The sequence below is a fragment of the Stigmatopora argus genome, chromosome 11, assembly GCF_051989625.1.
Source record: "Stigmatopora argus isolate UIUO_Sarg chromosome 11, RoL_Sarg_1.0, whole genome shotgun sequence".
Lineage (NCBI taxonomy): Eukaryota > Metazoa > Chordata > Actinopteri > Syngnathiformes > Syngnathidae > Stigmatopora > Stigmatopora argus.
In genome coordinates this window covers 1,709,090-1,732,607 of record NC_135397.1, presented here as the reverse complement: position 1 = coordinate 1,732,607, position 23,518 = coordinate 1,709,090, and the positions used below count along the sequence as shown (strand labels likewise).

Below are 23,518 nucleotides of genomic sequence, written 5' to 3'. Positions count from 1 at the left end.
ATGCCGACCGTCTCTATTGTCCCGAGAATGACTCACTCCGCAGGGCGAGTAAACAAACAAACCGACCGACCGTGGCCTGAAAGACAGACGGACAATTTACGTGGTACGCAAACTGGGGATTTTTGCCAGAGCAAAACACAATTGAAAGTATCATCCGTCCTGTATTTTCCGTGTTAAAAGGCGCAGTCTTTGCGGGTGCAATTTCCCCATTTGATATGCATAAGGCCCTCCGTATTGTTGGGTAAAATGCAAATGCTACGCTAACGTGCTCCGCATATGTCTTTAAAAAGGCAGCCAGAGCGAAATTGACTTGGGATGGATTAATGGCCGAGACCAGTGAATGAACTCATGTGGACTCTTGTAGAAATGAACAAAGAGGATCAATGAATGGAGTGCTGATGACTGCACAAGATGTTCATTGAAGGAGGTTGAGTAATGCGATTGACCAGTCGCGAGCTCGGGATCACCAAAGTGCTGACTTGAAAACGTTTGATCGGTCAGTCTGGACGCACGTAGGCTAAGACGTCACTCCTGCTTTCGGACCATGGTAAATACCGTTGGGCCGTCTCCTTAACCCCGCCCCTTTCTGTCCAAATTCCTTTCTGGAATTTCAGAACCGTTCAAACGGTTCAAATGAATCATCATTTCTGTGTACCTCACTTGTCAAAGTGGCGGCCCGGGGGCCAAATCTGGCCCGCCGCATCATTTTGTGTGGCCCGGGAAAGTCAATCATGAGTGCCGACTTTCTGTTTTAGGATCAAATTCAAATGAAGAGTATAGATCAAGGGTGTTAAACTCGGGTTGGTTCGCGGGCCGCATTAACGTCAACTCGATTTCATGTGGGCTGGACCATTTTAGATATAATATTTAGATTTATTTTTAATAAACAGATTAAAAGCCCTGAATATTCCACTTTAAAGATCTAAAACAATGTTTATTTTAGCTTTTTTATATAGTTATTTAGTATAGATGTATATTAAATGTCCTGATTTTCCCCCTTTTAAATCAATAATTGTAATTTTTTAATCATTTTTTTTCTGTTTTTATTTCAAAAATCCTTTTGTAAAATCTAAAAATGTATTTAAAAAAGCTAAAATAAACATTGTTTTAGATCTATAAAAAATGGAATAGTTAGAGCTTTTGATCCAGTTCTTTTATTCCATTTATTAAAAAAAAAATCTAAATATTATATCTAAAATGGTCTGGCCCACATGAAATCGAGTTGACGTTAACGCGGCCCGCGAACCAACCCGAGTCTGACACCCCTGGTGTACCCGATGACGCCGGCGACCCAAGAAATTCTCCCTAGTTGACAAACGGTACAACGAAGACGTTGGAATTGTGTACACACTGTACGGTATTAAGAAGGCTTAATCTAAATCGTATCCCTGCTTTTGACCACTTAAGCCACCGCGGCGATTAGAGCAAAAAGGACAGCGTGTCGTCCCAACACGCCCAGGTATCGGCCAACCCCTTTGCGCCGATTGGACGAGGTGGCTCCGGGTCCCGGGGCGCTTCCTCCATTCGCTCCCGTCTGATTTAGGAGGTCGGATTACCGCACGCCGCTTTGCCGTCGACCGGAAATGTTTGGGGATGCCGGGCTTTACGGGGCGTATCGTTCAAGCGCGAGGAATTAACCGGCGGCTAGAGGCTAGCGCGTTTGGTCGGCGGCGAATCTTGCGTCACAATTGAGCCGTGGCGGCCGGGTTAAAAGGACAGGCGGCGTATTTATAGCCGTCCCACCTGTAATCTGTCTCTTGACGGGATTAACAGAGGTGCTAGATGCCTGAGCAATGATTATTAAATCAGCAACACAAGAGCCACACACGCTTTTTGCGCAATAAATCTTTTTTGGTGAAAATAAATTTCACGTCAGATAGAATACAATACAATAGGCCAATTTTTAGCTGTCAGTTACATACAAATTCGTCGAATTTGCCGCAAACAGAAGCTAGCGAAGCGCCATTCCGTTGTAATTAACCAAGACGCAAAGCGCGTGCTAAAAGTTGAATATAATGAAAATACAATTAATTTAAATTTCAAGAAAAAATTGAAACAGAGAGGCTCCCTAGCTATGTTGCAGTTACACACTTTTCTCCTTGTAATATATTTTTATCAGTCTTGGGCCAACTATTACTTAAATATTGATTCCTGGCATTTAAGTGTGTATATTATACTCTCCTTTACAGCACCTAGCGTAAAACTGTTTATCTTTGATTTTCGTAGCTACTTCTACGCATGTCAAGTTTCGATCCAGTCTTGTGGAAGCCTGCTTTTCACGACTACTGTGGCGTTAACGGTTGATGGAGAATAGATAGACAAATAGAGGAAAATATTGCTGGAAAAAATGTATCGCTGTCCAGTTTTTTTTTGCCATCTGTCATCCAATGAAAGAATCTGTTTACACAGTGGATGAAGGCAATGAAAAGAAAGTGGTCGTCAAGCAGCTGAGGGATGAGCTTCAACGTGTGTATGTGTGTGTGTGTGTGTGTGTGTGTGGAAGAAAAAGGACAAACATCTGCCATATTGAGTGTTTCTACTCGTTTTGAATAGAACTGCTGTAAAAGAAATTCTCATCTAGACGCTCTTGGACTTTTACATCAATTTATGTATGATAGCATAAAAAAAACAAATCAGATAAATATTTATCCATGCTTTACCGTCACAAGGGTTGCGGGGGTGCTAGAGTGTATCCAAGCCAAGATTCCTTTTTTTCTTTTTTAAACTGTCTCCCATTTAAAGCGATAAATTCTCGGTGGAAGTATTTATTTATAGCACTATAATTATTTTCAAATCATTTTTCGGGTCACTTAAATTTACGTACCTCGAACTACGTATCTTAAATCCCACCAATGGGGATGTGGCCTTTTTTATTTCACTTTTGACATTTATTTTGGCAGGAGATGAAGCAAAACAAATATGATTCTGCTTTCCGGGGCTTATTTGTCATGCGTAATGAAGCGTGACTGATGACTGTGAGAAAAAATAACAGCCCGGGTGGCGGCCGTGGCGTTTTGTCATCATCGCCTTCATTCATAAAAACCAAGTTGCGCGCCCGACGAATTTCAATACACTATTCCCTATTATTATTATTATTATTATTTTAATAGCCGAGACCGACAGACAGCATGTACGCAGCAGTTAGTGATCTGGAGAGCACTTGCTGTCGCTCCTCTCTAATACAACACATCCATTGGCTGCTCCGGTGTGTGTGTTAAATAGTACTCCATTGTTTATTCTGGCCTGCTGCGCTTGGCTTTTCAGCTCAAGTGCACGCGGGTGAGCTAGCTCGCTACGTTGCGTCTATTTGTGCGTCTGTGTGTGTGCGTATAGGTTTCCAGGCAGACATGGAGACGCAACAACGGACAATGCGCATAGAAAGAGGGGCCGCCTGCGTTAAGGGTGGGGGCTTAACAAAAAGATCAGTGGCTCTTAAGTTGCGTGCACGCACGCATGCATGCACGCGTCACGCCAGCTGCTGCCCACGGGGCTCAGCCCGCTATTTCTCAATGAATAATACACAGCCAGCCACTCTGGAATAATGGCAACATGCACAAAGCTTTGCACCTGTTCACCGCTGCTCAATTGGCAAGGGGTCCGGCTGGTTAAGGTCCCACCCGGACGCTTGGAAAGATGAATGAACACACACACACACACACACACAGTTGTAGGCAACAGTTGGACAGCTGTGTTCGCTTCCCCGATCTCGTCTCGTCCTGCCCTGACAAGGCAGGCACATTGAGGGTAGTAACTGTCAAATATATATATTTTTTTCAGAGAAGTATGAATGGAAATTAGGCATTTCGTGTCATATGGAGTCTTAAAGAAGCCATTTTTGGTCCATTTATCTTTCAGTGTAGGCAAGAGGTGTTGTGTACTTTGGACTAGCCACCAGTATTTTGAATAATATAACTATTGTATGCGCTAGTTCAAGGGGGTCAGGGTTGGTTCGCGGGCCGCTTTAACGTCAACTTGATTTCACATGGGCCGGACCATTTTAGATATAGTATTTAATTTTTTTTTAAAAATAAATGGATTAAAAGAACTGGATTAAAAGACCTGAATATTTAGTTTTTTTATAGATCTAAAACAATTTTTATTTTAGCTTTTTATATATATATGTATATGTATAGATGTGTGTATGTATGTATATATATATATATATATATATATATGTATATATGTATATATATGTGTATATATATATATATATATATATATATATATATATATGTATATATGTATATATATGTGTATATATATATATATATATATATATATATATATATATATATATATATATATGTATATATGTATATATATGTATATGTGTGTGTATATATATATATAATTTATTTTTTCACTTCAATACCATGACGTATAAAAACCAAAAGTTATTCGCGGCCATGAATGGAGTGGATTTCGGTTACTCGTTTATTTATAAAATGATATTTATTGCCTCTAGAACAAGGGTGTCAGACTCGGGTCGGTTCGCGGGCCGCTTTAACGTCAACTTGATTTCACGCGGGCCGGACCATTTTAGATATAATATTTAGATTTTTTTTTAAATAAATGGATTAAAAGCCCTGAATATTCAGTTTTTTTATAGATCTAAAACAATGGTTATTTTAGCTTTTTTAAAATATATATTTAGATTTTACAAAATGATTTTTGAACTAAAAAGACAGAAAAAATGGAATTAAAAAATTACAATTATTGATTTAAAAGGGATAAAATCAGGAAATGTAATATACATCTATACTCTTCATTTGAATTTGATCCTAAAACAGAAAGTCGGCACTCATGATTGACTTTCCCGGGCCACACAAAATGATGCGGCGGGCCAGATTTGTCCCGTGGGCCGCCACTTTGACACGTGTGCCAGTTAGAGATGTATAAAATTTTAGATTTCACGTAGAAAATTGTACTAAGTTAACTAGTGATCCGCGTCCAGTCCATTTTGACAAGCAGGCTGACAGCCATCATTCGACGTGATCACTCAATGTCACCCTAGAAAAATTAACTCCATCAAGATGTATTATGTTAGACATTTATAGATGTTTAAAAATAGAACGCGTTTTTATTGCTGTAATGTGTAAGTAATCCAGAAAAACGTTTCATTCCTAGTTAGATAATAACACACGGGGCCAAAGACCTTCACGTGTGGTGCCGAGCAACCCCCCCATGCGGCTAAAATGCTAATATGCTAACCCCGTATTAATCCTAAATGTGTTTTAGGAAGCAACAGACCCTGCCAACCCTCCGCACACACACATATTTACACTTTAACATGCTGAATGGGATTAGGAAGCGCATCGCACACATTTCATGCTCCAGGGAGCCACCACCATCTACTGGACGGTAGTTGTACTGCAATAGACGAGCTAACTTGGCACGATAGATTCGATGTAAAAAGTAAATGAAAACTGTCTTTTAGTTTGTTGTTTTATAAGCGTTTTTATTACATATAAATGCCCGTGCGCTCGGATAAAATGACGAAAAAGAGCACCAGGCCATGGTGACCTTCCAGCACGGCATTCCGGGAGGTGCAGCTGGCCGGCTGAAATCTCTTTAGCACCCCCGAGGGACCAGCGCGCTCGCACGAGTGCCGGCGGCGGCGGGGGGGGTTTGTGGTTTTTTGGCCACGCCAAAGCGACCCGGCCCTCTTTAGCCACGCGAGTCGAGCTATTTTTATCAAGCACAGGTGCGTTCGTCACCCCGACGTAATTGCTTTGTTGCGCTAAAGCGGAAAGAGCGCGCGAGAAGCGCCGACGCGTCGCCGTCCATCATTTACAGCGGCCGCGGCCCCCGCGCGCTAATGACGCTAATGCACTCTTAAGTGGATTTGCCTTGCCGATTGGCCTTAAGATGTCTGAGCAGACTGGAGTTAGAAATACTGGGGTGAACGTGGGGGGTTGTCGGGGTCACGCTCATGGCCTAAGTACTTGGACACGCATGAAATGTTTACCTTGAAGAGGCCCTTTTTTTCGCATATATGTCATTTGTATACTTTTTGTCGCACTACAGGAGTGTGTGTAGTCTTTCCCATTTGTAAAATGTCATTTCCAAAGTGGGCGACAGAGGCATCCGTCCGTCCGTCCATCCCAGCTCTGCGCCACGCCATTTGCATTTGAGCCAAGGCATCAAATCCAATCCCTGTTTGGGCTGATTAGCAAATGGCCGCTTGACGCGCTCGGCCACTTTGCCACCGAGCGTCGAGCGTCGAGCCCCTCCGCCATCCTAAAGGAGCGGAGCGGGAACGTTAGCCGCTATTTCGCATCCCTCATTTGTACCTGTCTGTTCTCCCCCCCCCCGCTCTATGCGCCGAGATGAATGGTTAATCAGCCCGGCTAATTGAGTGACATTTAGTCGGCGTGTTGTGCTAATTGTCCAATCAGAAAGCTTGGAACGGGCACAGTCGCATCTGATTCATTTGTCGTCTCGGAACGCGGGAACACGGACGGCAAGCTGCCGATGCCGATGCCACTGCTGGAAACCCACGCGCCGTCATTTAATCCGTTTGGACCGGCTCGGACGTCCGGCATTGGGAAATAAGCCTTCGCAGCCACTCTTCCCAGTTGAAAGGAATTGGACACCCACTTTGACACCTGTGCTCTAGAACATAGAATTCAGTAATAATCTAAATTATTCCTAAAAATAAATTATATAATTAAAAAAAACAAATTTAAGAAATAATATCATGCATTTTGGGTCATGTAAGTTACAATTGCATATAGCAAATGTTAATATTGTTGTTATATTTCCATATATATGGACTTTTTTTCAAACCCGGAATAGGCATTTTGTCAACAAAAAGCTAAAGTTAACTTTTTCAGATTTATTTCAAGCATGAGGTGGAGTTATTATTTTTTGGGGTGGTGTGTGAATTAGCATTATCTGTTTCGTTTAGACCACATGTGTCAAAGTGGCAGCCCGGGGGCCAAATCTGGCCCACCGCATCATTTTGTGCGGCCCGGGAAAGTAAATGATTAGTGCCGACTTTCTGTTTTAGGATCAAATTAAAATGAAGAGTATAGATGTATATTACATTTCCTGATTTTCCCCCTTTTAAATCAATAATTGTCATTTTTTAATCCATTTTTGTTCAAAAAACATTTTGTAAAATCTAAAAATATATTTAAAAAAAACAGTTTTAGATCTATAAACAACTGAATATTCAGGGCTTTTAATCCAGTTCTTTTAATTCATTTATAAAAAAAATCTAATTATATCTAAAATGGAAATCAAGTTGACGTTAAAGCGGCCCGCAAACCAACCCGAGTCTGACACCCTTGGTTTAGACTGTTTTGAATCCCAATAATCGACTGTAGCATTTTCATTGGTCATTGTTTTAGCCCAAATACAAATAGTCAAATATTGTTAAGATATGATATGAGACAGGGGAATGCGTCCAAGTATTTGCAACACAATCTGTCTTTTTCCCATGCCAATTAGGTCTTGAAAGACTTGAGTAAAAACGTGTTTTTTTTTTTTTTATTTAATCTCCCCCCAGTCGGTCCCTTGGTTTGTGGGATCCTTCAGATCACAGCGCGCTCCCGAATCGCCCATATCCCGCTGTTCGAAGAAACAAAAGACTCCTGTTGTCTCCGCCGCCGTATAGTTTAGTCTGGACTAATTGGTCTTGCGGGAGAAGGCAGCTCGCGCCCGTAAAAAAACCAAATGGAACTGAAGCGAGGCGGCGAGGCGGGAAGGAAACCGGCTGTTGTCCTTTTCGTCTTCTTTTTTTTTTTTTCTTTCTTTCTTTTTTCTCATCTGCCGCCGTCCAAACGGGGAAAACGCACGAGCTGTCCAGAGCGAAAAAAAAAAAAGCTCCGACGGAATGCCGTCGGATGTCGTGGCTTTTGGAAGCGTCCATCTTCCCTCGCCGTCTGCGCCACCCCTGGCCGCGCCCCCCCTCCCCACATCGTTACTTACTCCCACCCACACATCTCTCCGTCCCCGGCCAGAAGCGCCGCTTTAAACGTTTTTTTTTGCCGGGGCTGGACAGCTGAGCGATGAAGTGGCCAGGCGTCGCTCGCTTGGACACTTTGGCGACTCGGAGAAATGACTGGACGGCGACCAGAGAGCCGCACGTCGCTGCCAGTTTTATTGTACTTAGTTTTTTTGCGACATCAACTTTTCTCGCCATCCTCCGTCCATTTGATAGGCAAAAAAGGAGGCAGTTTTTGCATTTTGAGCCACGACCAAAGATCAAATCCAGTTTTGCTCGCAACTTTTATTGACAAAACCGCAAATTGGAGCACTTTGCAACATCCACACCCGCCCACGTCTTATCTTCGGCATCTTGTTGGCTTTTTAATTTAGTGTAGTTAAGTTTCCTGTAACTCTAAAGACACTAGCCTGAGCAAAAAAATGATTTGGGGATTTTTTCTTTTAAATTGCAGATCATTTTAATAAGCAACCAGATAGATTATTCCATTCGAGTCGGTTTGGGAACTTAGTACTTTGTATTTGGGGGCTCACAGCACAAATAAGGGGTCAAAAAAAGATATCTAAGACTGATGTTTTGTATTTTTCAACCTTTTACAGGGCAAGTAACAATTTTGAGCAATTATAAGAAATGTGAGGTTAATTCATATTTATTATTTACTCGGACGTTTGGTCGCCCAGAGGTTTGGTCGCCGGACGTTTGGTCGCCCGGACGTTTGGTCGCCCGGACGTTTGGTCGCCCGGACGTTTGGTCGCCCGGACGTTTGGTCGCCCGGACGTTTGGTCGCCCGGACGTTTGACAACATGACATAGTTTACTGTTGAAACCAGCTCTCAAAATTATATTCACCCGGGCGACCAAACGTCCGGGCGACCAAACCTCCGGTCACGATTTATTATAATACCATTAAAATATATAAATAAAAATATAATCTGATCGTGGTCACCGATAACTCTAAAATTTCTTCTTTTGTCTAATTAAAAAAAATTTTTAGGAGTAACTTTATGACCACTGATCGCTGCCAACCTGTCCCAATCAAAATGGATTGGACGTCTAGCACCCCGAGTTAACTTTTCCACGCGACGCTCAAGACAACGGCCACCATTGACGACCACGGACATGCAATTCACTTTATTGATCGCGGCTAGCCCCTCCCAATTCAAATTAAAATTAATCGCACCATCGGTAGCGGCCAATCAGTTACGCGTAACCAAATATGTGGACACATCATGTGGTCAACATCCAACGGCGGTCCACCGACCATTTTGTTTGTCGTCTCCAACAGACGGGTCCGGCCGACGACGGCACACATAAAAGCGCAAACCCTCATTTCCACTTTCATAATTCAGTATGGCGCGGTCGACATAATCACGCCGGCCAATTATCACGCCGACGCTTTCCCACCTTTTCTATTCTTTATCCCCCTTCCTCATTCTCGTCGCGAGCGATCCAAAGAATATGCTTCGCTCCCGTAAAGGGAAACGCTGGCGGGGGCGGGGGTAGGGGGGGGGGGGGGGGGGGCGAGTGGGCGGAGTTGTTAGAAAGAGAAAAATACAGACTAATGGAGGGGAAAACGTGTGATTTGGTAATCACAACAGCGCCTTGGCAAGCGGCTAAAAAGCCGCACCGGCGCGGCGGCGGCTCGAATCTGCCGCCGCGCACACCTCCGCCGTCGACGGCGGCGGCGGCGAGGCACCGGCGGGGCCTCCCTTCGGCGGAGCAGGTGTTTTTCGGCGACGTGCTAATGAGCGTGGCCTTCTGTCATTCCGCCTTTAAATGGATGTCACAAATAGAAGCGACGGCGTCTAATACGTGGCGCGATCCTCTCGTGACGAATTAGCCCGATAAAGGTGATCGGAGCTGTTAGCCGCCGATGCTCGCGCAGATGCCGTTCGCCCATTTTCACCAGGTGTATGCCGGAGGAACGTTTCATTAAAAAAAAAAAAAAGATGCCAACGGTTCTGCCAGCAAAATGGTTACGTTGCCCCCAGTGACAGGAAGTGTACTTTTTTCCGTTGTTGTTGTGGGTTTGTTTTGGGTTTTTTTAAAATGAAAAACCCAGAGCTCGCCTCACTCCGCCCGGATGTGTTTGTACTCACCGGACTTGTCCAACTGTGTGTAAGACTGTCAAAACAAAGTGTGGTGTCATTTGTGTGCCTCGTTTTGGCAAGTGTTAGCGTTAGCGTCCTCGGGAGTACTAGACTACAAAATCCGGTTTGTTTTCACAGTCAAGTCGGGAGGTGATTTGAATGTTGTTTTGGATCCGTCTCAGTCTTGTCGTATTAAATCCACATTTTTATGTATGGTATTTTTTGGACTATAAGTCGCACCTGAGTGTCAGCTTTATTTAGGTTAGGTCACCTGTGTCAAAGTGGCGGCCTGGGGGCCAAATCTGGCCCGCCGCATCATTTTGTGTGGCCCGGGAAAGTAAATAATGAGTGCCGACTTTCTGTTTTAGGATCAAATTCAAATGAAGAGTATAGATGTATATTCAATTTCCTGATTTTCCCCCCTTTTAAATCAATAATTGTAATTTTTTAATCATTTTTTCCTGGGTTTTTAGTTCAAAAATCATTTGGGAAAATCTAAAAATATATTTAAAAAAAGCTAAAATAAACATTATTTTAGATCTGTAAAAAACTCAATATTCAGGGCTTTTAATCCAGTTCTTTTAATCAATTTATTAAAAAAATATGTAGAGTATAGATGTATATTAAATTTCCTGATTTTCCCCCTTTTAAATCAATAATTGTAATCAATTTTTTTCTGTGTTTTTAGTTCAAAAATCATTTTTTTAAATCTAAAAATATATTTAAAAAAGCTAAAATAAACATTGTTTTAGATCTGGTAGCTGGTAGCTAATATTGCCTAGCTAGATAATGCTATTACAGAAAAAAACCATTTACAAATAATCTATCAATACGTAAACAATTGATACTTTTCTGATCTTTGTGGCCGTCCGTTTATTCCAGAATGCAAGCTATCATTTCAATCTGGATGCTCCCCAAACAAAACGAACACCAGTGGCTCTAGTGGAGCCGCCTCCGTGTTGTGGAAACGTTTGCCGCTCGTGTAATCCGGCCGTGGCCCACCGGGGAAAGGGGTGGGGGGCTGCTGGCAATGCAGCTGTGCCAGCCAGTTGGGTACAAGCGCCACGCCAACTCGGCAGCAGATGTTATTTGTCGCCGCGCTCAGGGATCGGTTATTCCACGTTTACCCGTCCGTCCCCGCGTTTTCGCGATATGCGCGGATTACGGAATGCGCCACTACCACCGAGCGGGGCGGCGCCCTGACCTCGACACCTGCCCGTGTACCGCGCAGATGACGCCGCTGGCACGGTGGCTCGCTTTCGAGTCCACTGCGGGTAAACATGTTTTTTTTGGGGAGGTCGTAGTTTACACGATAATCCGGCGGAGATCTGGCAGGCCGAGTCGCGGAGATTTGACCGATGACCGTTTAGGCTCCGGGAAATCATTAATAATTGATATTCATACTTTTTTTTTTGCCCCACTCCTTCAGGTGAATACATAAAGAATTGGCGGCCACGATACTTCCTCCTGAGGACGGACGGCTCTTTCATTGGCTACAAGGAGAAACCTGTTGACACTGACCTGCCCTACCCGCTAAACAACTTCTCCGTAGCAAGTACGTTTATGACAACTCTTCCTTATGTGATGCCTACAATTCAAACAAAAAATATATTTTTTTAAGAATAGTGAAATATACATTTAGGCACAGCAACGTCACATTTATCGATAAAATTCACTATCTGGCTAACAAGTGCCACCGCATTGTTGACATGCGGAAACAGCAGGCTAATTAGCTAGCAGCATTTTAATGTCACTAATGTTTCCCGGATTTTATACGTTTTTTGGATCATTTCAAATTGTGTCGTATAGCGACGTTCGCACAGGTTTTTTTTTGTACCTTTTTTGTAAAACCGATCTCATTTAACTCATTTTGGCTCTAATCCGGATCGTTTCGGTCACTGGTAGCAAAAACGTCATTGTCAACTGCTAATATTGTCATGCTTTAAGCATAATATGCAAACGCACATTCTCCTTTGACAGGTTCGTCTTTTCACTATATAAATATAGTGTGTCAGCAAGCAATGTACCCAGACAGTCAAGCTGTCAGCGTCATACAGCGACAGAATCTTGAATTTAGTACATGCTAATTGGGCACCCCGTCCACTTTGGCAAAAATTTTAGACTTTTAAGTGCGCCCAATGTGAGGAAATATGTGCCATGATGCAGGTCTTTTAATCCAGTTCTTTTAATCCATTTCAAAAAATATATATATATATATATTACATCTAAAATGGTCCGGCCCGCGTGAAATCAAGTTGACGTTGAGTCTGACACCCTTCAGTTAAGGTGTGTGAATATAAATTTTAAATGCAGACCAAGTGTCACCAGAAAGACCTCAAACATAAGTGTAGTACAGGAAATGGAAATTGACTAAAGCGCAATGCTTCCAACTTGATCCTGTTTGATTATTAGAAAGCTTTTTGGTCATTTGGCAGATTTACACGCGCGATTATAACGGATTAAACTGGATTAGACATCTGGGTTGTATGTCACACCGCGTATGCCTCGTAATAAATCAACGGGGACTAAAGGAAGCGAACTTGGGATTTGCGTGCGGGAGAAGAAAAAAAAACGCAAAGCGTCCTATCACGATTGGCCAATGGCGAGCCCGCAATCATAGCGCGAGTTCGGCGGGGGAGGAAGCCAGAAAAGGAGTTTGCGGCGAGCACGAGCCGGCCCGTACATCCGGCCGGCCCCGGCTGCTCGGCACGGCACGGCGCTGGCGCCGGAGTCGGCGCCAGAGCCGGCGCCGCCGCCACATCTGTTGCCCAAAGCTGCGAGGCCAGGTGGCGTGTGTGTGTTTGCGAGCGCACGTGTTTGTTTATCTGCGCGCGAGCGAGCGAACAACAGAAGCGGTCAGATGGAGCCGAGACAGTACAGGCCTGTTCCCCGCCGAGCCGAGCGTGCGCCCACTCCTCCACCGCTACACGCAATTTGCAGCCGCCTGCTGCGGCCCACCCGCTTTCCGCCCAAAACTTCAAAACCGCCGCTCTCGTTTTTTTTTTAAATTTTTTGGCACAGAGCGTCCGATCCGTTGACCTTCTTTTCTTGCACCGGCGCTGCGGGTCGGCCCGTCGTAACTTTTTGTCTAAATTTAGGGCCGAATGTGGCCCCGCCCCTTCTGGCCGTGCGCGTTCGCGTTTCCGCTTTTGTGTACAAATGGCCTAACGCGCTGCCCATTTTTTTTTTGCCCGCCGCCGCCGCCACCGCACCATTCTTCAGATAGTCACCAGATGCGCACGTGCGCGTATTATCCTTTGGCACGCCGAAGCGGCGGCGTTTGGAATCCTCGGCGGTGTGTGTGTCATTACTTTTTTTTTCTTTTTTTTTCTCGCTCTTTTAAAGCAATTCAAAGCCCAGCTGCATCTGCGCCCATGAAAGACGCTCGCCTAAAAGTCGTAGCATGGCGCTCATATTATTTTTCCACACTTGTTGTCAGTTGTCGGTCCACCCCGCGTTTTTTATTCGCCGCGCTCAGCGCGTTTATCCTCCCAATTATTCTCGGGGAACATCTGGCACGATCAAGTGAGATCTTGACATTTGACACGTTGCTATTTCAAAGTGAAATCCGGCCAATCCGCGGCTGCCGGCTTATCTTCGTCCTCCAATGGGCGTTTTGTAACAAAATGTCTACGTTTGCAGAATGCCAGTTGATGAAGACGGAGAGGCCCAAACCCAACACCTTCATCATCCGCTGTCTCCAGTGGACCACCGTCATCGAGAGAACCTTCCACGTGGACTCTCCCGACGAGAGGTCAGCCTTTTTTTTTAAAACTAGAATCGTCGTCCGTTCTCTTCTGACCCAATTTTCGTATCCCGACTCGTCGCACGATAAAGTCAACGAGTCTCAACTACCGTTTTCCACGGAGTTGCACGCCCTTGAGCCTCGCCTTTGATTGGATTGGATGGATAACTTTATTCGTCCCGTATTCTGGAAATTTCATGGTCACAGTAGCAAGAGGGTGAGAATGCAGATACAGGAAAAGAAATTTTAGACATAAATAGATAGGTCATAAATAAGTTAAATAAATAAATACATAAAAAAACAAAACAAAAAAAATACATAAAAATTAAATAAATATAAGTAAAAATTATACTTAAAAATAAATATATAAATAAAAATAAAACCTAAAATGAATAAATATATGAATAAATATAAATAAAAATTATACATAAAATAAATAAATATATAAATAAAAAAATATAAATAAAAAATAAAACCTAAAATAAATAAATATATAAATAAAAACATAAAACATAATATATATATATATATAAATAAACGTGTTGCTGATATATATATATATATATATATATATATATATATACACCTATACATACATATAGATACATATATGATATACATGAGCCCAAAAGAGATTTTTATTGCACAATTTCAATCGTCTGAATCTGTGCGAGTGTTGATCGTTGATTTTTGAATACTCTTTCACTAGATTAAACCATTAAATTGTAAAAAGAAAATAACTCTGGGACTTTAAGGAAAGTTATCCGCAAACTTCCACCACAGAAGTACAGTCTTCATGTTGCGTACGTATCATCAAGGGCAAGGTAGGACTCGGTGTGTACGTACAGTAATGTGTGTGTGTGTGTATGTGTGTGTGTGTGTGTGAGTGAGTGTGTGTGCGTGAGGCGGGAGAGGAGACCTTTCAAGTGGCGTCGGCATAAATTCTCCAGCTGCTCGCTCGCTTTCTGAGGAGCTGAGGTGTTTATCTCCGCAAAATGAACAGCTTTGCCCAGAAGACCACAGATGCCGCCGTGCATTCTTTTTCCACCATGGGCGCACCAATTGATCCGTGCGCGTCTCGCCAATAGCGCGCCGCCTCAATAATCAAATAAAGGCCCGCTAATTAACACCAAAGAATAACTTTACATCCAAGGTCCCGTTAAAAGTCAGCCGTAAACACTCGCTCCAGATGTGCAGCGATAAGTCGTGAGTGTGTGTGTGTGTGTGTTTTACAGTATTGTCCACCGCACCAGACTGGCGGAGATCCATGTTGGCGTGGCGCCCGACTGTAGACAGGCCCATTATCTCTCATTAGTTAGGGGGGTGAAAAAAAAAAAAGCTCATTATAGTAAAAAACACTCAAACCAAGAGAGAGAGCATTTATCTGCTCGCTGACCTTGAGAGACTTCCCGTCGCTTTTCATGTCGCTACACACCAAACACCCGCCAGTGTAAATTGAGTTTGCCCTTGTTTTTGGAGTGTGTAAGGGAACGAACGCCGCCACGCGCCGCCACGCGCTACGCTCGGCAGTCTTTGCACTCGAAAGGGACTCAGATCTTGAAATGAGGCACGGAGATCCGTTTCGCCCGAGATAGATGTTCTTCCAAATCCCCGCGGGAACATATGGGCATGTAACTCCAAATAAAACACAGCGGTGATCATTTGGGAGTCAACCAGGGTTCCTAATTCCCGCGGAAATTCCGAGTCGCCAGACTTTTGCTAAAGCCAAAGTAAAACTGTGCAAAATTTTTGGAGAGTAGTGTGCATATGTTGAAATCATTTTATGGTTATTTAAAAATAACAACACTCCGACACACGCAATTACTCACGCACAAAAAGAAATACACACCCTAATTGACAAACTTTGTCCCAGCAGATGTTGAACAAGTGTGCTAATGAAAAGCCAATGGGGGGGAACAAAGTTTGCAAACAATGTATTGTGCCATTTAACATGTATTATACGCACACATACGCACACACACACACGTACGCACGTGTACGTACACCGGCAGGCATTAGTTCTGCTTAGTGATCATTGTTCATTGGCTCGATTCTCTCGGTGGCCATTTTCCTCTCTGTTAAACAAATGAGGGTGGATTTCAATTTAAAGGCGCTTTAAAACCAGCCGCCATTTTTTTATTTTTCCCAGATCTGCTCATATTGCCGTGTGCAGCGATACCTTGTCGATGGCGGTCATTAAGACCTGAGACTTGACGCAATAACTGCGATGTAGGGATGTGTTTATTTGGATTTTTAAAACCCTTTTTGTACATTATTTCATTCCTGATCCTCCACTAGTGGCCAGAAAAATACTCTCCAATTGTTTCCTACCATTTCCTGTTTGTACTATCTTTTGTACGCTACATATTTTTCATATAGCGTATTCTTCGGACTATAAGCCGCACTTGAGTATCAGTCGCACGATCCAAAAAATGGAAGATGAAAAGATAAAAAAAACACACGAATCCCAATAGAGTATATAAGTCGCTTGTTTTTGTATTAGATAAAATCCAAAACAAAAAGGCATCTTGAAAGGCACTTTAAATAAAAATAACAACATTGGGAAATACAGGCAACAACAGACTGACTATAATTTTTCACCACCCTCAAAAATAATTGCAATTTTTATTGTTGAGCCTTTTATCAGCCATTTTCACAACTTAGAAGTGATTTTTCCAGACGACGCGATAGCCAATCAGTGAAGTGGCGAGGTATTACTCTATGTTCGTGGGGTTCTAAGCGATGATCTGATCATGTCCGCCGTCGTCTTTTTAGAGATGAGTGGACGGAGGCCATCCAGATGGTGGCGGAAAAGCTGCAGAAGCAAGAGGAGGAGCGCCTCCAATGCAGCCCCACCTCCAACATGGACAACATGGTGGAGGAGGAGATGGACGTCTCCAGCACGCACCACAAACGCAAGGTAGCGCAAGTACGCAAACTTGGATGTCGTCGGTTGGCCTTTATGGCTCTTCCAATTCCGGCAGACCTTGAAATTTGTGGCTTCCTGTTTTTCCCAGACCATGGGCGACTTTGACTACCTGAAGCTGCTCGGAAAGGGAACCTTCGGGAAGGTGATCCTGGTGCGGGAGAAGGCCAGCGGAAAATACTATGCCATGAAGATCCTCAAAAAGGAAGTCATCATCGCCAAGGTCACTGCTCACATTGTCACTGACTTTTATTGACTTTTATCACCACTCTTGCAAATCATTTACTAAAATAATAATAATAATAATAATAATAAAAAAGATTTCCTGGGCATTGACATGTCGGTACGTTGTCTCCCACAGGACGAAGTGGCGCACACGCTCACCGAAAGTCGCGTCCTAAAGAACACCAGGCACCCTTTTCTCACCGTGAGTGTTTTTTCTTCTTCATGCACGCCACCGCCACCGCCGCAAAGGGCTTTTGGCACCTAGCGCGCCGCTAACGTGCTACACGGGCGTATGGCATATTGATCCTATACGTACTCGAGTCTCCGGGGGCTAATTACGCGCCAGGATTCCAATTGCGCCACAATAATGGACGCATCTGTTGGCTGTTTGGTGTTTGCGAAGACGCATCAGCTAACTTCTGCGGCGGCTCGTCGTCTGTTCCACATCTTTTTTTTTTTACCGCTGTCACATCTGCAAGTACAAAGAGACGCACAGACCAACTGTTCTTTTGTTTAGCGCCTCTATCCTTCAAAGTAAACACTTTTCGCACGATTGTTTGCTCAAGCGCGTGGAGAGATGAAGCTTCTAATGCTACGGAGGCTAGCATCGTTTGTTTGTCGTTTTTTTGCCCTTTTTCGAGATGGCGAAAGTTGCGGCGACGGACTTTTGCGTCCCGGTGATTCGACGCGCCGGAGATGAAACGTCGTTGAATCGAAACGATTTAACGATCTCTTTGTTTGCTCTTTTACAGTCTTTGAAGTATTCGTTCCAGACAAAAGACCGCCTTTGTTTTGTCATGGAGTACGTCAACGGTGGAGAGGTAAGACTATATATTCTATTTAAAAAAAAAAAATAATAATAATAAAGTGAATCGGTTTCCAAGTCATAATCTCATGACAATACAGATATCTTTATTTTTTTTAGACATGGAGCCATAAGCTCAAGAGAATAAAGTTGTTTTTAAGTCATATACAAACATGAATTCATATTTGACGAGGGGAAAAAAATTCTCAAGACATCTCCAGTCACTTTTTTTTTAGAAAGTGATTCTTTTTAAGGAAAAAAAAAACCCAATTTCTATTCATGAGGAGAGTTAGTTTGTCGCCAGGAGAGCTCACAATAGGGTGAATTAAAAACAGTCAAGAAGGGAGGGGGCAGGTAGCGCGCTAATGAGCGTCACACTGGAGGCTTTGGGGGGGGCTTTAGGGGGCGTTACGTTCTCTTTTTTTAATTTTTATTAAAGCCTCCGTTTGGCCCCCGTCGCCCAAGTCCACGCCAGCGCCGTGTCAGCCTAGCCCGCAGGCTAGCAAGCGAGCTTGTTGCGGTGCGCGCCTGTAGATGAGGTGCCAGCTGCCGAACGCCTCCATTCAAATACACCGCACCCCCTTTCCCCCGCCACTCGCCATCTTTTGGCGCTCACCCTCCACTCTGCCATCTATCATCTCAATATGGTGCGATCAGCCAGTTTGTGTTGTGCTAATTTCCTCCAATAAATCAGTCATTATTGCAGTGGCATCCCTCCCCGCTGTCTTATCTCTCCCTCTCTCCCCCTCCTCCCCCGCCAGCTGTTTTTCCACTTGTCCAGAGAGCGAGTGTTCTCGGAGGAACGCACGCGCTTCTACGGCGCCGAGATCGTCTCGGCCCTGGACTACCTGCACTCGGCCAAGATCGTCTACCGTGACCTCAAGGTGCGTTCCTTTTCTTCCGTTTGACCCGCCCCAAAAAAATGTGACACGTGCTTTGATTGGCAGCTGGAAAACCTGATGCTGGATAAAGACGGCCACATCAAGATCACCGACTTCGGCCTGTGCAAGGAAGGCATCACGGACGCCGCCACCATGAAGACCTTCTGCGGCACGCCGGAGTACCTGGCGCCCGAGGTAACCCTTTTCTTTCGCTTCACTCTCTTAGCCAATCAGAGACACCTGAAAAAAACACAAACAGGGTAAGCTTATTCTAATATGACGGAGAATTAAAATAAATGTTTAAAAAGTCGCCTTTGAATGCCATTGATGGCGCTAGACGTCCAATCAAATTCGCCTTAAAGTGCATTTCGGTCTACTTGCGCTTTCGTCCATTTAACCATCGCACCGTGACCGGATGATTCGCCTAAAGATGTTTCGCCGACGGACGTTTGACAGACGGACAGGTCGCCGAATGGACGTTCGGCCGAACGGAGGTTTCGCCGAAACGGGATTCGCGCACTCGCCCCGCCCCCGGATCGTGTGTGTGTGTACAAGTTTTTCAACCTCGTCCCGCGGGCCATATACGGCCCGTTAGGATTTTTAATCCGGCCCGCCGCCGGCGTTGTCCAAATTATAGTAAAAATCCATGATTCATTTCCCTTTGCCGCTCATCACTCAATTTATTAGTCTACCATCAATGGCAGCCCGGGAATAAGCACTCTTGGGTGGGCAGATGTAGCAGAACCGAGCCGTAAAATGACAGCAATCGGGTCAAATCCATCCTAAAACAGCATTTAATGATTAAATACAAATACTGGAGCTCTTTGGACATTAGAACCGAGCCCAGGGAAGTGAATTCCTCGGTAAAATGTCGCGATGATGTCGCAATGGAGGCAAAAAAACGTCTATATGCGTCCATTCGCCAAACGGCTCAAAATGCTCTCAAATTCAGTCAAATCCAGCCGAAAACAGCGTTTAATGATTAAATACAAATACTGGAGCTCTTTGGACATTAGAACCGAGCGCAGGGAAGTGAATTCCTCGGTAAAACGTCGCGAATGAAAGTTCGGCGGAACGTCCATTCGGCGACCTGTCCGTCTGTCAAACGTCCGTCGGCGAAACGTCTTTAGGCAAATCATCCGAGTACCGCATCGCACGCCGTTTTTATTTATTCGAAAACCGAAGCTAAATGAGAAGAGACATTCAGGATAAAAGTGGATTTTTTATGCCCCGCCCATCCCATCCCATCCGGCTCGCAGGTTAGCGGCGCGCATCCCTTTCGAAAAAGTAGTGAGGGTAATTTGGCCTGGCGTTTTTTCATCCCCCCCTCCCTTTAATTTTTTGGGTGGTCGCTCTATTTATTTTTTCGGAGAAGCGCCGTGCCTTCCTCGGCGTGCCAAAAGCCGATTGGAGGCTGCTAGTTATTTCTTTCACAGGATGCGCGCTCGCGCGCCGCGGAAAGCGCGGGCTAAAGCCAGGCAGATGGCGGCAGATGGGCGAGGTTGGAGGAAGGTGCTCGCAAAAAAAAACCTGGAAATCTACACCGCCGAGCGTGTAAAAATAACACAGCGCGCTGCCAGCCAACTTGCAGAGATGCAAAGTAGCTGGGATTAAACTGAGAATAAGAGCGGGGGGGGGCTCGGGGAGGGGCGGCAGGAAAGGGTTTAGAAATGAGAAGGCGGCGGAAACATTTCGGGGTTACGCCATTGTCATTTGGACATTTCCCCTGCGCACTCCTTGGTTTTAATAATCCGCTGTATAAGCATCTACATAGTGGCCTGCTTAGAGTTTGGATCAAAAGAGTCAAAAGTTAAAAAAAAAAGTTTTCATGCCATGTAAATCCGCAGAAAATGTAGGAGATATTAGGATCATTGTTTTCGCCACCCGCATTATTGGTTTTTTTTTTTCTGGACCTTTTTGCGCCGGCGTGTCTTTCGGCGTCTGGCGGTTGTTTGGCGCACTTTGAAAAGTTGAGCGCACGGATAAATATTCCATCTGTCTCCCTCCCAGTGGCCTAAGCCGCCGCGTTATCCCTCCAGTTGTAGAGCTGGCAGCGGGCGACCGCCACCGCCATCGCGTTGCTCCAGCACCACCACCTCCTCCTCCTCCTCTTCCTCCTTCTCCTCCCCCATGCTTGCCAGCGGCGAACAAACATATCGCGCATGAAATATCGATTGCGTGCGGCCGTTTAAAGTAAAAAAACAAACAGGAGGAAGTGTACCTGATCGATGTAGGCAAAATGTATTTAGTATTTTGTCAATCACAATGCTATGTTTTAAGAAGTAGAAACTTTTTTTCTTTATTCTTGTGTGCGCCAATGTTACATTTTAAAATGACTTTTTACTTTGTTGAAAAGATTTAACTTTTTATTATTTTAATGTATGATTTATGAAGAAAACTTTAATTTCTAACATTTTTTCGAGGCTGCTTGATGAGATAGATTGATTTAAAATTGTTATTCGATTTCTCAATTTTTATTTTTTTTCTAACAACAAAGGTCAAAAGTCAAATAATTCCCATCACGTTAATTTCAACTGTAATAATCATAACACTACTTTTTAAATAACACATAACTTACGAAATCTTGCTAAATTTTTGATAGAAATTGGACTCCTCTTAAGCCCCTCCCCTTCCTTCTCTTAACATATGTAACGTGTCGCATTCCTTCCTCGCCAGGCCAATATTCCGAGCTAATGAAACGTACATATCGCGGCCGGGCTTCCACGTCGTAACCCGCGTCGTTAAGGTTTGTGGCTCCGCCCTCCCGGCCCTCCCGGCCCTCCCGGCCCGCTTGGCCATCCGGCCCGCTCCATTATTCTTAAGAGGCAGAAGATGGCGTTATTATTGTTACGAGTGGCCACATGTACGGCATATGCCTCTCTGGACGCTCTCCAAGCGCTCCGTCGCTCTTCTCCGTCCGTCCGTCCGTCCGTCGTTCGCAGCACACGCGTCGCGCCTTCAACACGCGTGTGATGTTAACGAGCACCTGAAGTACCTCGGCAGATGGAGGAGGCCGGAGCGCGCCCACGCTTTGATCGAGTCGCCCGGCGGCCGCGAACGCCATCCTTCCGTCCGTCAGTCAGTCCGTCCTCTTTGCCGCCTCAGCCTTTTTTCTTCTTCTTTTCTTTCTTAACGCTTTTCCCCGCAGCCACCTCGCCGCCATATTGACTCTCTGGCGCTTTATCTCCCGGCTCATCTGTCCGCTTCTTCTCCTTCCGCGCCGCCGGCGCCGTTTTTTGTTTTTCTTGGGCCAATAAAAGGCTCGCCGGCAGATGTCTCGTAAAAGACGGAACCGAGCCGTTTTCGGCGACGCGGCGCTCACGTCGTCTTTTTCGCCATGTGCGCTTCGAGGGAAAGACGCTTGCTCAAAGTCTGGGCGTGGGGAAAATATGCTATTTTTTGCAATAATGGGTACGCTAAAATAGAAAATGTCCTCTTAGGTCAAATTTGAAGTATATTGATCATTCATTTTCTCAGCTAATTATCCCGGCAGGGGTGCTGGAGTCTATCCCAGCCGACTCCCGCCAATCGCAGTAGACAAACAAGCAATTAGAGTTAAGCTGGGGCCGAAAAAATCCCACTGGAGATCTTACCTCTACAAGCAATCATTGTATACTTATGTATATATGTACATATGTATACTTATATATATGTATGTGTATATATGTGCTTATATATGTGTGTATATATGTGCGTATATATGTGTGTGTATATATATATATAATATATATTTATGTATGTGTATGTATATATACATGTGTGTATATATATATTTATGTGTATATATATATGTATATTTATGTACGTGTATATATGTGCATATATGTATGTATGTATATATGTGTGTGTGTGTATATATATATATATATATATATATATATATATATATATATATATATACATATATACACACAAGCACATATATACACATACATACACATGTGTATATATATGTGTATATATATATGTATATATATATGTGTGTATATATATGTATATATATATGTATGTGTATATATATTTATGTATGTGTATATATGTGCTTGTGTATGTAAATATATGTATATATATATGTGTGTATATATATGATATTTCAGAGACACGCTTATTTATTTATATATTTATTCATGTATTTATTTATTATGTCTGAAATGCCTTTCCTATTTCTGCATCCTCAGCCTCTTGCTACTGTGACAACGAAATTTCCCGAATACGGGACGAATAAACTTCATTGGTAGTGCTAAATTTCGAGTGCTGAATTAGCCTAGCATGCTTTTGGAATGCTGTTTACAAATATTAAATAAAGGATAAGGTTTGTCTGACTGACGTTTTCTCCTGGTCAGGTCTTGGAGGACAACGACTACGGCCGGGCGGTGGACTGGTGGGGCCTGGGCGTGGTGACGTACGAGATGATGTGCGGCCGCTTGCCCTTCTACAACCAAGACCACGAGAAGCTCTTTGAGCTCATCCTCATGGAGGACATCAAGTTCCCGCGCACGCTCTCGTCCGACGCCAAGTCGCTGCTGTCGGGCCTGCTGGTCAAAGACCCCAACAAGCGGTAGGTAGCGTGCCATTGGACCAAACCACTCCGCTAATTTGTTCTTTTTTTTCCCGGTCAAGGCTCGGCGGCGGACCGGACGACGCCAAGGAAATCATGAGGCACGGTTTCTTCGCCGGTGTGGACTGGCAGCACGTGTACGACAAAAAGGTACGGCGGCCCGCTCCGATTCCCGCGCCGCCTCCTCACCCCCGTCCGCTCTCCCCCGCTCAGATGTTCCCGCCGTTCAAGCCTCAGGTGACGTCGGAGACGGACACCAGGTACTTCGACGAGGAGTTCACGGCGCAGAGCATCACGGTGACGCCGCCCGAGAAATGTGAGTCGCGCAAAGAACGAAG

General features: G+C 44.3%; 1 protein-coding gene across 2 annotated transcripts in view; it reads left to right on the top strand.

Annotated features, from left to right (window-relative positions):
* Positions 1 to 23,518, top strand: part of LOC144084581 (RAC-gamma serine/threonine-protein kinase-like) — a 33,001-nt gene that overhangs the window by 7,766 nt on the left and 1,717 nt on the right. Inside the window, exons 3-13 of one of the 2 annotated variants that reach the window (XM_077613156.1) lie at positions 11,470 to 11,595; positions 13,683 to 13,794; positions 16,561 to 16,714; positions 16,803 to 16,934; positions 17,073 to 17,138; positions 17,689 to 17,757; positions 18,503 to 18,625; positions 18,689 to 18,817; positions 22,966 to 23,180; positions 23,243 to 23,330; positions 23,394 to 23,496. In XM_077613156.1, the coding sequence (XP_077469282.1) occupies positions 11,470 to 11,595; positions 13,683 to 13,794; positions 16,561 to 16,714; positions 16,803 to 16,934; positions 17,073 to 17,138; positions 17,689 to 17,757; positions 18,503 to 18,625; positions 18,689 to 18,817; positions 22,966 to 23,180; positions 23,243 to 23,330; positions 23,394 to 23,496 (1,317 nt within the window). The remainder of the gene's footprint in view (positions 1 to 11,469; positions 11,596 to 13,682; positions 13,795 to 16,560; positions 16,715 to 16,802; positions 16,935 to 17,072; positions 17,139 to 17,688; positions 17,758 to 18,502; positions 18,626 to 18,688; positions 18,818 to 22,965; positions 23,181 to 23,242; positions 23,331 to 23,393; positions 23,497 to 23,518) is intronic. The other variant, XM_077613157.1, reaches the window with a different exon arrangement.